Here is a 14,075-nt window from a genome sequence, read left to right as displayed (position 1 = left end):
CGAAGCTATACACCCAATTGTCTGGGTCTCCCAATGGAGCGACAAAGAAAAAAACGTGTGTGTGTGTGTGTGTGTGTGTGTGTGTGTGTGTGTGTGTGTGTGTGTGTGTGTGTGTGTGTGTGTGTGTGTGTGTGTGTGTGTGTGTGTGTGTGTGTGTGTGTGTGTGTGTGTGTGTGTGTGTGTGTGTGCTTCAGAAATCTCAGACTTTGCTGGGACTGTAAAAATCAGCGTATTATCATGTGTTTGCATAAAACCAAGGCAAATACGCAGCTAAAAAATGCTGCAAGAATGCCATGTGTGAACATAGCCTTATAGTGGGTTTAAAGTGTCATAACGCCTCTCCATGCATTCCAAAACAATTAAAAATAATATGGTTTCCCCCGCTATCTGCAGGATAGGGCATAACTTGCTGATTGGGACCTTGAGCAAATGGTGCTTTAGAACCTTGAGAACGAGGTTGTCATCCTAAATGTAGCAGAGGTGCGCATGCGCAGTCTCTACTCATCTATGTATATGACAAATGCAGTAGTGAAGAGTGGAGGCTGCGCATGTGCTCTGGTCAGGATGGGGCTGCATGCTCAGGGGGTAATAATAAAGTCTGGATTTTTGAATTGCTGGGGGTCCCGGTGTCTGATCCCCAGGATCCAGCGATGAACTGTGCATGCGTGTGTAACCCTTTAAAACCTCAGGGGTTTTATAGCCACACTTTAAGATCCCCGTCAGACGACCACATCCATTACATTGAGACATCACTACTAAAAGTCACATTTATTTGGTCCAATATATAACATTACAGACAGAATAAGAAATATTTACAGGAGTAGTGTACGATACAGCGGCAGCAGCGGGTATGGGGGTGCGAGGGGCACAGTATGCCGGGTACACACATATATACACTCTTCTTCAGTCATGGGGGGGGCTCAGCCTTCGCTCTGCGTGTACTGTGTGTTCTCCTTATTATGGGACATTTCCCAGCTGGAGTGCGAGATCTTCACGGTCCGGAGAGACGAGGGCTGATCAGACTGGAACGGGAGGATTTTCACCTACAAATAGGAAAGAGGAGCAAAGGTCAGCAGATCACCCCTTCAGACCCCACCTCACTTTTTGGTCCAATGTGACCATCTATTAAGCCAACTGCAGGTCTGATCGACCCACCCAGACATTTAGGCCATGTGCCCACTGCAGAAATGCTGAAGGGGGGGGTGTTTCTTAAAGGGAAGGTGTCGCGGTTTCTTATTTTTGTATTAATAATAGTGATTATGAAATCAAGTATTTTTAATACAAAATTAAACTGTTTATTTAGTTTTTATTTAATTCTTGTGTTACTGAAGCACTGGGGGCGGCCATCTTGGATTTGGTGTTTGTAACGACAGTTACTCACCTCCTTTATGGCAGCCCCCAAGGCATAGAGGACAGTGGCCGGAATCAGACCCCATCTAGTCACATACAGAAGGCGTCTGCTGTAAATTGGACGCGCCCCCTGGGATGTCCAGATCACAGCAGAGGGAGGAGATCAGCGCCATCATTGTGGAGCTCACAGCTATGCTGTGTGCTGTACTTTACCCCTGTCACCCGCCGGTATAGATTGGGTGAGTACCGACTCCAGGCAATCACAGTTACTGATCCTAGCGTGCTGCACCCCCCCCCCCCCCCTTGGCACTGTGCCGCGACCCCCCTCCCCCGGCACTGTGCCGCGACAAACCCCCCCCTCCCCCGGCACTGTGCCGCGACAAACCCCCCCCCTCCCCCGGCACTGTGCCGCGACACTTCCCCCCCTCCCCCGGCACTGTGCCGCGACACTTCCCCCCTCCCCCGGCACTGTGCCGCGACACTGCCCCCCCTCCCCCGGCACTGTGCCGCGACACTGCCCCCCCTCCCCCGGCACTGTGCCGCGACCCCCCCCCCCCCCCTCTGCACTGTGCCGCGACCCCCCCCCCCCCCCCTCTGCACCGTGCGGCGACACCCCCCCCCCTCTGCACCGTGCGGCGACACCCCCCCCCCCCCCTCTGCACTGTGCGGCGACACCCCCCCCCCCCTCTGCACTGTGCGGCGACACCCACCCCCCCCACTGGGCGGCGAGACCCACCAAATGGGTGACCCCCACCAAATGGGTGACCCCCACCAAATGGGTGACCCCCACCATGTACAGCACAGCAATTGGATATTGGGGGCATGCCAGGATTTGCAGCCCAAGGCAAAAGCAGAGAGCGGCTTTGTCCACGGTGTAGACAAAAAGTCAAATGAAAAGGGGACTTGGCCAAGAACAAAAATTATGCCCCATCCAATGAATTGGGGTATAAAATGTTGATTGCTGAGGGATACAGAGAACAGAATGCCCTGCCGGAGCGGAGTCGCACCTCCGCTCCATTCACTACAGGACTGCTGGAGGCTTAACAGTCCAATAGACCGTGAATATCCTTTAGATACTTTCAAATCTTAGGAAAAATAAAAAAAAAAAAAAAAGTCCTTTATAGGGGCAAAGAAAAAGCAGAGCACTTAGGTGATAAGTGATCGCTAGGAGCTTCATGTGCCCCCAGTTTTGTTTGACCACAACTGCTGGGCACATGCACTTAAAGGGGTTGTCCACTACTTTAGCATTGATGTCCTATCTTTAGAACAGGTCATCAACGTTTGATTGGCCAGGGTCCAACACCCCACACCACCAATCAACTGTTCTCATCACTGGCAGCAAGAAATGCTCAGCTCCATCTTTTCAGCGGCTACTGCACATCTGCCTCCCATTCAAAATCAATAGAGGGGTGCACGTGCAGTACCCGGCCACTAACAGGAGCAAGGGCAACTCTAGAACTGAGCATTTCCAGCTGCCTGGAACAGCTGATCAGTGGAGGTGCCGAGTGTCAGACCCCGGCCGATCACACATGGATCACCTTTCCTAAGGATAGGTTTATAAGATAGGATAGAGAAGGGGTTAATGCCGCGCATCAGCCAAATGAAGACGTATAATGTTGATGAAGTTTTCTTTTATTCCATAGGTCTACGCTTTTCGAGGTAAAACCTCTTCCTCAGGACCAATGTATCAACAACAAGTACCTGTACTTGTTGTTGATACATTGGTCCTGAGGAAGAGGTTTTACCTCGAAACACATAGACCTATGGAATAAAAGAAAACTTCATCAACATTATACGTCTTCATTTGGCTGATGCGCGGCATTAACCCCTTCTCTATCCTATCTTATATGCTCATCCACGTGGGGCTGCAGCAGACGCCATTATCTCATGCGCACTAGTGGTTGTGACTGTCACAACTGATCCAGGTGAGTGTATAATTCTCCAGGTATACCCCACTGATCTCCTTTGGTGTTACACTATCAGCGCTCCTTATTTTCAGATCTAAGGATAGGTTGACAGTGTTACAGTAGTGGTCAACCTCCATAAGGTGGGGGTCTGCGCTGTCGATCTTGACATCTTCGATAATAGCTCTGCCTCCTGATACCACCCCTGGTTGTTCCCATGTCACATCACGCCATTATGGGGCACCACAGAGTAAGGGTCAGAGGGGTTCAAGCAAACCCCATCAGTGTGTGTAGGGGAATAACCCCCTGGATTTGGGCAGTTTTTCGGTACCTGTCGGTTTTGCACGGCCATGCTGGGTGAGCAATCCTCCTGCAGGATTTTCAATGGTGACCGGCCGTGGGCAGGAGAGACTAACACTTTCCTCGGTCGCTGGCGAATGTTCTTCGTACCTAATAAATGAAAATATGCCATTAAATGAGTGCAGTAGAAGCTACACAAAGCCGTGACGTCGTCCCGAGGTCCCAGATAAAGCTTTGTTAAGCGCCATCACCTGCGGCACGTGGAGATTTGCCCCTTGTCTTCTCCACGGTGGACGGAGGGGGCTCAGGAGACGTCACCGGTTCCTCGGCAGACGCCGGCTCCTTCTCTTCCTCGGCGGGTGGGGGGAGCGCGTCACTCGCTGGTTGGTCGTCTGGGGACTCAGCTGGAGGGGGGAGCGCGTCACTCGCTGGTTGGTCGTCTGGAGCTTCTTTATTGGCTTCTGGGCTGCCCTCAATCCCAGAATCCTCGGAGACAAACACCTCGCTGAGCTGCTTAGCCAGAAGGTTCAAGGAAGCTGGAAAAGAAAAGACAATTAGAGGGTTAATAGCAGCTTAACCTACACTGATGCCTGAAAATAGAAGTCCTCGAGTCGTCCTCCGCTGCTTGGAAGTGTCCTAGTTATCGTGCTATGGGAAAGCCGGGTGACGAGCCACATGGCTGCGCTTTCCTAGAGTCCTGAATGACAGATCTGGTATGATCACTCTGTGCTAATCACAGTCTCCCTTTACACATAAGGATGTGACATGTCCGGAAATTAAATGCCCTCTGCTTGCCATCAGTGAATGGAAACATTGCAGCTGTGTCATCAGGACTAGGATGCGAACAGCAAGTTTCAATGCATCGGTATAGGTGGGTGCCATGAGCAGGGAGTCTGGCACAGAGATGTACTCACCATGCAAAGAAGGGCGCAGAGGGGTGCGCACAATGCCCTGTGTGGGGGAGCGCGGGTCACCAACAGCAGAGGCTTCAGCCGTTCCTCCCTCTTGTGCGGTTACACGGGAGCTCTGCGGAGACTCCACCACCTGCGCGGAGCACAGAGGATGGGATCAGACATCACACGGGGAGAGAAGGTAGAAATCTCCGGGCGTCACATGTACCAACCTCAATGGGCGTCCTGGGGATCCCCACGGAAGGGGAACGGGGGTCAATCACACGCAACAAGTGGCGGTTTATGAGTGGACGAGATGGAGTCGCCTGCTGCTGCTGCTCTCTGGAATCTGCTGCCCCCATCTTGGAAAAGCCACAAAACAATCACTGATCTGAGGGGAAAGAGCATTACAATATTACAACTCCCAATCTCTGCAGCACCCCACACTTCCTCAGCCCCCATAATACATCACTTCCAACGCCTCTCCCCAGCAACTCCAATACCCCTCTAACTCTCCATACTTTTTTTTTTTTCTTCCCCCCCCCCAGCCCCCAGCGCTCCCTCACCACACCACCCCTTGCAGCTCCAGCGCCCCTCCAGCTCACTGTACCACGTTCCCCTCCCCCCCCCCACAGCTCCAGGGCCCCTCCAATTCACCGTACCAACACCCCCCCCCCCCCCCAGCTCCAGGGCCGCCCAACTCACCGCACCAACCCCCCCCCCCCCGCCCCCTGCAGCTCCAGGGCATCTCCAACTCACCGTACCCCCCACGGTCTGTCAGTCCATCACCCTCACCACAACAGTCAGTGCAATAAGGTACCCCATGTCTTACCAAGGAGCGCAGACCTTCCTTAAGTGTATGCTAGGCGTATACTGCAAATCCCTGCACCCAAAAGAGCAAAGACCGTCGGGGACCACCAGCATGAGAGACAAAAAATGAGCTGCCGCAGGATTCGCTGGACCATCGTCAGCTCCTTGCGAACCAGCACAAGTGACCCAGGTTTCATCTGCTACTCAAATAGGAGTAAGCAGATGACACGAAGTGTATAGAGCGGACACAGGAACATTCAGCCAGCCTCCTTGTCTAACCTCCGTGATGACAGCGGCATCTAAGAGGTTGAAAACTAACTACAATGAGGGAAAAAAAAACCAAAAAAACCCCCCACAATTCTATTCTCGCTATTAAACCTGTTCTACACCAGGGTGGTGATGATTAGCATTGCGGCTGGACTTTGTGATCGGGGTCTTTTTATTATCTATTCCTCTCCTTTATTTAAGTTTAGTTCCATGGCCGCCGCCTTCCTCCCTGCGGCCGCCGCCTTCCTCCCTGCGGCCGCCGCCTTCCTCCCTGCGGCCGCCGCCTTCCTCCCTGCGGCCGCCGCCTTCCTCCCTGCCGCCGCCGCCTTCCTCCCTGCCGCCGCCGCCTTCCTCCCTGCCGCCGCCGCCTTCCTCCCTGCCGCCGCCGCCTTCCTCCCTGCCGCCGCCGCCTTCCTCCCTGCCGCCGCCGCCGCCTTCCTCCCTGCCGCCGCCGCCGCCTTCCTCCCTGCCGCCGCCGCCTTCCTCCCTGCGGCCGCCGCCTTCCTCCCTGCGGCCGCCGCCTTCCTCCCTGCGGCCGCCGCCTTCCCAGTGCAACGTTCACGTTGTAGTAGGATTCGTCACTAAAATGAGTGATGCACGTACCTGTGTCCGTTGTCACCATCTCAGATGCCGGGATTAACGTCAGTGCACATGATCAGAAGTCCCAGCACTTCCGGTCATGTGCAGTATGAAGCCCAGTGTACGCATCTCAGCTTCAGAGATGTCTAGCGCTCATGACTGTAAGTGCCGGGACTTCTAATCATGCGCGCTGATCCTAAACCCAGCGTCTGAGACAGATACAGGTTTGCACGTCACCACCAATTACGCTGGGCATTGAATAGCAAGTTAAGCGCACCCCTGTAGGTGTTCTAATACGCTAAGAGGCGGACTAGTCTGGGGAACAAACGCCTTTGCGACTAGTCCCCTCGCTCATTAGCATATCAAAGGATCTTTAGAAATACTTTTTCTAAATATCTCTATCTATGCTACTGTATACAGGGAAGGTTAGGCAGGAATTAGCAATATACACCCAGAACTGCTCGTGAATCTGGGTGGATATAAGACCTGACAGGTTCCCGTTAATGTGGGCTTGCCACTAGATCTGAAGTGACCAAATTTTGCTCTCATTTAACTCCCAATGCTCCCCTGACCATTCAAATACGGGAGGGGGGGGCAGAGAGGGGGGGACCGCTGCAAAGATATGATCCTCTATATTTAGTACTCACAGGATCCTCAGGGGCATGTCTTTGTGGGCGCTTATAATATTATATATATATATATATATATATATATATATATATATATATATATATATATATATATATATATATATATATATATATATATATATATATATATATATATATATATATATATATATATATATATATATATATATATATCTCGAGCATTATACAGGGCTGGTTAGGCAGGGAATTTGGACATACAGGTATCTATGCTGCTGTGATTATGGGCATAGGGGACCTGACAGGTTCCCTTTAAGTTGTGCGTTATATAATAAGACTTAACGCCTTCATAACCTATGGGATAAGTCATGGCGATCACACTCACTTCCTGTTGACTGCTCGTTTGGTCCAAAGGCAGGAGGAAGGAAGCCCCCCCCCCCCCCCATGAGCCCCAGGAACATGAACTGCAGCACCGCTTTATTATTTTACCTAGGGGCATTAGAAGGGGTTGTCCTGGTGGTGGACAATCGCTTTAAAAATCAAAATCTCAATCTGAACATGCACCCGCCTGGTGCAATTTTACTGAATACCGTGAGCAGTGTTATTCTACAGACTGTCTTTAATAAAATGTCGCTCAGGCGGCGCATGCGCAGATTTAGATTTCAGCTTAAAACGCACCAATCACCAGGATTTTCGTATATAAGCTAAATCCAGTGCTATACCGGCACTATCAGGCTGATTCTATACATACAGTGCTATACTGGCACTATCAGGCTGATTCTATACATACAGTGCTATACTGGCACTATCAGGCTGATTCTATACATACAGTGCTATACTGACACTATCAGGCTGATTCTATACATACAGTGCTATACTGACACTATCAGGCTGATTCTATACATACAGTGCTATACTGACACTATCAGGCTGATTCTATACATACAGTGCTATACTGACACTATCAGGCTGATTCTATACATACAGTGCTATACTGACACTATCAGGCTGATTCTATACATACAGTGCTATACTGACACTATCAGGCTGATTCTATACATACAGTGCTATACCGGCACTATCAGGCTGATTCTATACATACAGTGCTATACCGGCACTATCAGGCTGATTCTATACATACAGTGCTATACTGGCACTATCAGGCTGATTCTATACATACAGTGCTATACTGGCACTATCAGGCTGATTCTATACATACAGTGCTATACCGGCACTATCAGGCTGATTCTATACATACAGTGCTATACTGGCACTATCAGGCTGATTCTATACATACAGTGCTATACTGGCACTATCAGGCTGATTCTATACATACAGTGCTACACTGGCACTATCAGGCTGATTCTATACATACAGGGCTATACTGGCACTATCAGGCTGATTCTATACATATAGTGCTATACTGGCACTATCAGGCTGATTCTATACATACAGTGCTATACTGACACTATCAGGCTGATTCTATACATACAGTGCTATACTGGCACTATCAGGCTGATTCTATACATACAGTGCTATACTGACACTATCAGGCTGATTCTATACATACAGTGCTATACTGACACTATCAGGCTGATTCTATACATACAGTGCTATACTGGCACTATCAGGCTGATTCTATACAGACCTGTAGTGCTCAGCTCGGATAATTAAGCTTTGAAATCCAAGAAAGTAAAGTTTATAAAATCAGCAGCTTCTTGAGTGACAGAAGCTGAGGATCAGATAATATATTCATAATTATCCCCTCCCCTGTTAAAATTAGCATAGGTATTATACAATCGACCTAGCAGGACCTGTGGGAGGTCATTTCCATGTGACCTGGTATCCAGCGTTGTTGGCTGAGGCCCCACCCTTTCTGGTCACATGGGTATGACCTCATACAGGTCCTGCTAGGTTAATTGTATAATGCTAATTCTAACAGGGGGAGAGGATAACTATGAATTCCCCCCCCAGATATTATCTGCTCCTCAGCTGCTGTCACTTAAGAAGCTGACGATTTTATAAACTTTACTTTCTTGGATTTCAAAACCTAAACATCTGAGCTGCCCACTACAGGTATGTATAGACTCAGCATGATAGCGCCAGTACAGCACAGGATTTGGGTTATATAGGAAAATCCTGGTGATTGGTGCGCTTTAAAGGGAACCTGTCATCAGAAATTTAGCTATAAAGCTAAATGTTTCCCCCTCTGAAGTTCCTGGGCTGCATTCTAGGAAGCTTCCTATAGTTTTTGTGGCCCCTTTTATACCAAAATAAACACTTTATAAACTTGTACCTTTTCTTATGCAAATTTCTTTAATCTTCCATGGGGGCGGGCTGCCTGGGGTCCGTTGCTGTCCTCCTGCCGATTTACGCCGCCCCCCGAACGCTGAATTTCAAAGCTCAGGACGCCGCCCCTGGGTGCCCGTGGTCCCGCGCATGCGCTGTTCCACTGTAGCGGTGCCGTGCACTGTGTGCACGTGTGACCGCTGGTGACGCTTTGCGCGGGCACGAGGTTATGGGCGGCGCTCTGAGTGTCATCAGCAAGTGCCGCCCATAACCTCGTGACCGCACTTTCCCCTATTACTCCAGCGTTATGCGCAAGCGCTCGCTGGCCCGATGACCGGACGTCACCTCCTTCCCATCCTGCTCAGCAGCAGGAAATAGATGGGAGGAGCGGACGGAGCAGGAGAGCATGACACTCACAGCGCCGCCCATAACCTTGTGCCCGCGCAAAGCGTCACCAGCGGTCACACGTGCACACAGTGCACGGCACCGCTACAGTGGAACAGCGCATGCGCGGGACCACGGGCGGCGTCCTGAGCTTTGAAATTCAGCGCTCGGGGGCAGCGTAAATCGGCAGGACGACAGCAACGGACCCCAGGCAGCCCGCCCCCATGGACGAGTAAAGAAATTTGCATAAGAAAAGGTACAAGTTTATAAAGTGTTTATTTTGGTATAAAAGGGGCCACAAGAACTATAGGTAGCTTCCTAGAATGCAGCCCAGGAGCTGCAGAGGGGGGAACTTTTAGCTTTATAGCTAAATTTCTGATGACAGGTTCCCTTTAAGGGGAACCTATCAGCAGATTTGCCCCCTATAAGCTGTATATAAGACCACCAGTGCGCTCTTATATACAGTATTCTAACATACTGTATATAGGAGCCCATGGCGCTATGTAGAACATACGAGTCACTTTATAATACTTAACTAAACGGTTGCTGCAGTGGAGTTGGGTCATATGGGCGTCTCAGGTGTTGGTGCCTCGTATTTCTGCCATCTTTGTCCTCCTTCTGAAGCCAGAGTGCATGATGAGTCTTACGTCATACACACTCGCTGGTCCCGCGCAGGCGCACTACAATACTTTGATCTGCCTACTCAGGGCAGATCAAAGTGCACCTGCTCAGGACCTCAATGCCAGCAAGTGTGGCTGAAGTAAGACGCGTCATGCACCCAGGCTTCAGAAGGAGGACAAAGATGGTCGAAAGACGAAGCGCCAACACCCGAGACGCCCATATGACCCAACTCCACTGCAGCGACCGTTAAGGTATTAAAAAGTGTTTATGTTCTACACAGCAGCCTGTTAGAATACTGTATATACTGTAAGAGCCCAGTGGTGGTGGCCGCAGATTATAGGGGACAAATCTAGGGACAGATTCCCTCATGAAGGGATGATTGAGCTGATATCTTGGTCTGTGCATGCGCTGCCTCCATTTTCTTGTAGACCTGCAGGCCGGCCACACTGCGCATGTGCAGAAGACCCATCTAGATCACTTTTCTAATATAAAAAAGTGACCTGTTCCACGTTTGGTATTGTCTGTATAAATCCCCCACACACCGCCCCATACAATAATACAAAGCAACGTTTCTCCACTTCTCCCATAAATATTGATGGAAACACCGTATAAGGGGCTCCCAATCTCCCTGCTCCACACGACTATGCCCTGCGCTCCCGGCCCCGCCTGTCCTCACACGTTCCATCCGTACCCGCCGCTCCGCACTCACCGTGCTCCCGGTCACCAGCACAGCACCTACTGAACCAACAACAACCAAACCGCAACATTCAAACTGAGCGCCGCGACCAATCACAGGCATCGCCATCGCCGATTGGTTGGGAAGAAGTTAAATCCCGCCCCTGATTTCCACCAATCGTAATCAAACAGTTATGTTCGCTTAGCTAGACGATTGGTTCATTTCGATGTCATGGCAACAGCTGTGACAAATGATTGGTCGAATTCCAATGTTCGTCGCCTGTAAGGCATTTCCGGACAGCTCACATAATGTAGAGCGCGCGGACGTTTGATCTGGAGGCAGCGGCCATTTTGTTAGAGACGATAATTTATGTTTTTTTAAGGCGATGGTCAACAAAATGGCGCCTACACTGCGGACACTGCGTTACGAGCGAAAGCGGGTCACGTGCACAGTGTCACATGATTTTTCCTAGTAAAGAGCTGTTTTTATTTACTACTTTAGTCTGAGTAGTGAGTATTGGGGGGAGCTGACTGACCCCAGGGGGCTGCACCTGGCAGGATTTGGGGCACACAGTGCTCTGTCCTCTCTATTCATTTCCACAGGGATTATGGAAAATCCTTCACATTGCAGCAAATAGAATGTGACTGGGTTTCAATTGTCACCTATTTTCAAGAACTCTGCTTGCTGTCAGTGAATGTTTTTGTTTTGTTTTTTTTTAATACCATCTATAGAACGAAAAGTGCTCACAATCTGAGGCTCTGGGACGTGTCAGCGCAGCCCCAGGATGATTTTTTTTTTTCTCTAAAGGCCATATTATTATTATTATTATTATTATTATTATTATTATTATTATTATTATTATTATTATTATTATTATTATTATTATTATTATTATTATTATTATTATTATTATTTATTTATTTATTTATTATTGTGCCATTTATTCTGTGGCGCTTTACAAGTGAGAGCAAAACCTTCTGACCTCTGACCTGGTGACAGATCCAGTCTGTGTAATAGGCGAGACATTGCAATAAACAGCAAAACTATAAATGCAGGAATAGCAGCAGATTCTGCCGGGGAACGTTCTGGAGCTCGGATGTTCCTGGTGCCTCGTGCAGACCCCTATTCTCTGCCCCCTGCGGTGGTTGCACTTTTCTCAAGTCGCACAGTCTGAACCCCAATCACAGAGGAGAATACAATATGTATAGACGATGCTCCTGCCCCTTCCATCGATGGCGGATTGGGCCCATGTTGTTCTCTCTGTTATTTAGCATCTTTTTACCTTTTCTTGTGAGAATCAGTGTAAACACCAAGGAATTTACATACAGATGAGGTGCAATCTGTTCCCATGTGTACCAAGACCACTGGTTCATTAATGGTTAAAATGGCAAAGTGCTTGTAAAAATAGCAACTTCCAATGTACATGTAATTGAAGATCGCCTTTCTTTTCTCAAGAATGGAGGATTAAGTCGTTCCCTTTTTTTAACGGCGCAAATCAGGTGCTGACATCTATGAGAGCCAGAAGGAGGCCAGAACAAGGCTTTTGTAAACTTGTATCAAGTTGAGACCTCTGGTTCCATGAAACACTGAAGCTGCCAGCAGGTCACATCTCTGAGACCGACCAGAGTGGTGGTGATAGAAGGTGAAGACGCTGGTGGATGAAGAGTAGACTGGGGGCAGGTGACTTACATTTAAAGTGCCACTCCAACGATGAAATAAAAAAAAAAAAAGCAAACAAGGAAAGATTTTTTTCACTCTCTCGGGGTCCAGCACTAAAGGGTGCTTTACACGCTGCGACATCGCTAGCGATAGCACCCGCCCCCCGTCGTTCCTAGGACATTTGGTGATCGCTGCCATAGCGAACATTATCACTACGCCAGCGTCACACGCACATACCTTATCAGTGACGTCGCTCTGGCCGGCGCACAATCCCTCCTTCAAGGGGGAGGTGCGTTCGGCGTCACTAAGCGACCTCCCAATAGCACAGGAGGGGCGGAGATGAGCGGCCGGAACATGCCGCCCACCTCCTTCCTTCCTCATTGCCGGTGGACGCAGGTAAGGAGATGTTCGTCGTTCCTGCGGCGTCACACATAGCGATGTATGCTGCCGCAGGAGTGACGAACAACCAGTGGCATGCACCGCCACTGATATTATGAAAAGGAGCAACGTGCAAACGATCAGCGATTTTAGACATTTTTGCGATCGTTGCACGTCGCTCTTTGGTGTCACACGCTGCGATGTCACTACCGGCGCCGGATGTACGTCACTAACGACGTGACCCCGACGATATATCGTTAGCGATGTCACAGCGTGTAAAGAACCCTTAAGTCTCTGCCGCTGCTCCTGACATTGGTGGTGGTAATGGCATCACATCAACAGAGCTCTAACCGATCCGTGAGCTCAGCAGCTCTATGCAGAGTCTCTGGGTTTTTTACTGCATTAGCATGGGTGAGTGTTTATACTAATGATTGATTGTTTTGATATGACTATTCAGTGCATATTTTCTGCACTTATTTTTTACCTTATCTATGAATAGCATGACTTAAGGCCCAGTCACACTAAACAACTTAAGGTACCGTCACACTAAGCAACATGGCTGCTGAGGCACAACTTGCTAGCGATGTTGCTGTGTGTGACATCCAGCAACAACCTGGCCCCTGCTGTGAGGTCGCCGGTTGTTGCTGAATGTCCTGGCCCATTTTTTAGTTGTTGCTGTCCCGCTGTGAAGCACAGATCGCTGTGTGTGACAGCGACAGAGCAACAACTAAATGTGCAGGCAGCAGGAGCCGGCTTCTGCGGACGCTGGTAACCAATCTAAATATCAGGTAACCAAGAAGCCCTTACCTTGGTTACCCGATATTTACCTTCATTACCAGCGTCCGTCCCTCTCAGCTGTCAGTGCCGGCTCCCTGCTCCCTGCACACGTAGCTGGAGTACACATCGGGTAATTAACCCGTTGTGTACTGTGGCTAGGAGTGCAGGGAACAGGGAGCCGGCACTGGCAGTGTGAGAGCGGCGGACGCTGGTAATGAAGGTAAATATCGGGTAACCAAGGGAAGGGCTTCTTGGTTACCCGATGTTTACCGTGGTTACCAGTGTCCGTAGAAGCCGGCTCCCTGCACACATAGCAGAGTACACATCGGGTAATTAACCCGATATGTACTGTGGCTAGGAGTGCAGGGAGCCAGCGCTAAGCGGTGTGCGCTGGTAACCAAGGTAAATATCGGGTTGGTTACCCGATATTTACCTTAGTTACCAAGCGCAGCATCGCTGCCACGACGCTCCAGCGATCCCTGCCAGGTCAGGTTGCTGGTGGGATCGCTGGAGCGTCGCTTAGTGTGACATCTCACCAGCGACCTCCTAGCAACTTACCAGCGATCCCCATCAGGTTGTATCG

General features: G+C 49.7%; 1 protein-coding gene across 1 annotated transcript; it reads right to left on the bottom strand.

Moving 5' to 3' along the window:
* Positions 1-766: 766 nt before the first annotated feature.
* Positions 767-10,785, bottom strand: CDCA3 (cell division cycle associated 3). Its single transcript, XM_075348295.1, has 6 exons — positions 10,712-10,785; positions 4,678-4,835; positions 4,469-4,598; positions 3,806-4,090; positions 3,586-3,704; positions 767-1,043 (listed from the first exon to the last, which is right to left on the bottom strand). The coding sequence occupies exons 2-6, from the start codon at positions 4,804-4,806 to the stop codon at positions 921-923; spliced, it is 786 nt and encodes a 261-aa protein (XP_075204410.1). The 5' UTR covers positions 4,807-4,835; positions 10,712-10,785; the 3' UTR covers positions 767-920.
* Between the last annotated feature and the right edge of the window lie 3,290 nt (positions 10,786-14,075).

This window comes from Anomaloglossus baeobatrachus, chromosome 5 (assembly GCF_048569485.1).
Source record: "Anomaloglossus baeobatrachus isolate aAnoBae1 chromosome 5, aAnoBae1.hap1, whole genome shotgun sequence".
In the NCBI taxonomy this organism is placed as follows: domain Eukaryota; kingdom Metazoa; phylum Chordata; class Amphibia; order Anura; family Aromobatidae; genus Anomaloglossus; species Anomaloglossus baeobatrachus.
Note: the sequence above shows the minus strand (reverse complement) of the source record. Positions and strands in the feature narration are given on the sequence as shown.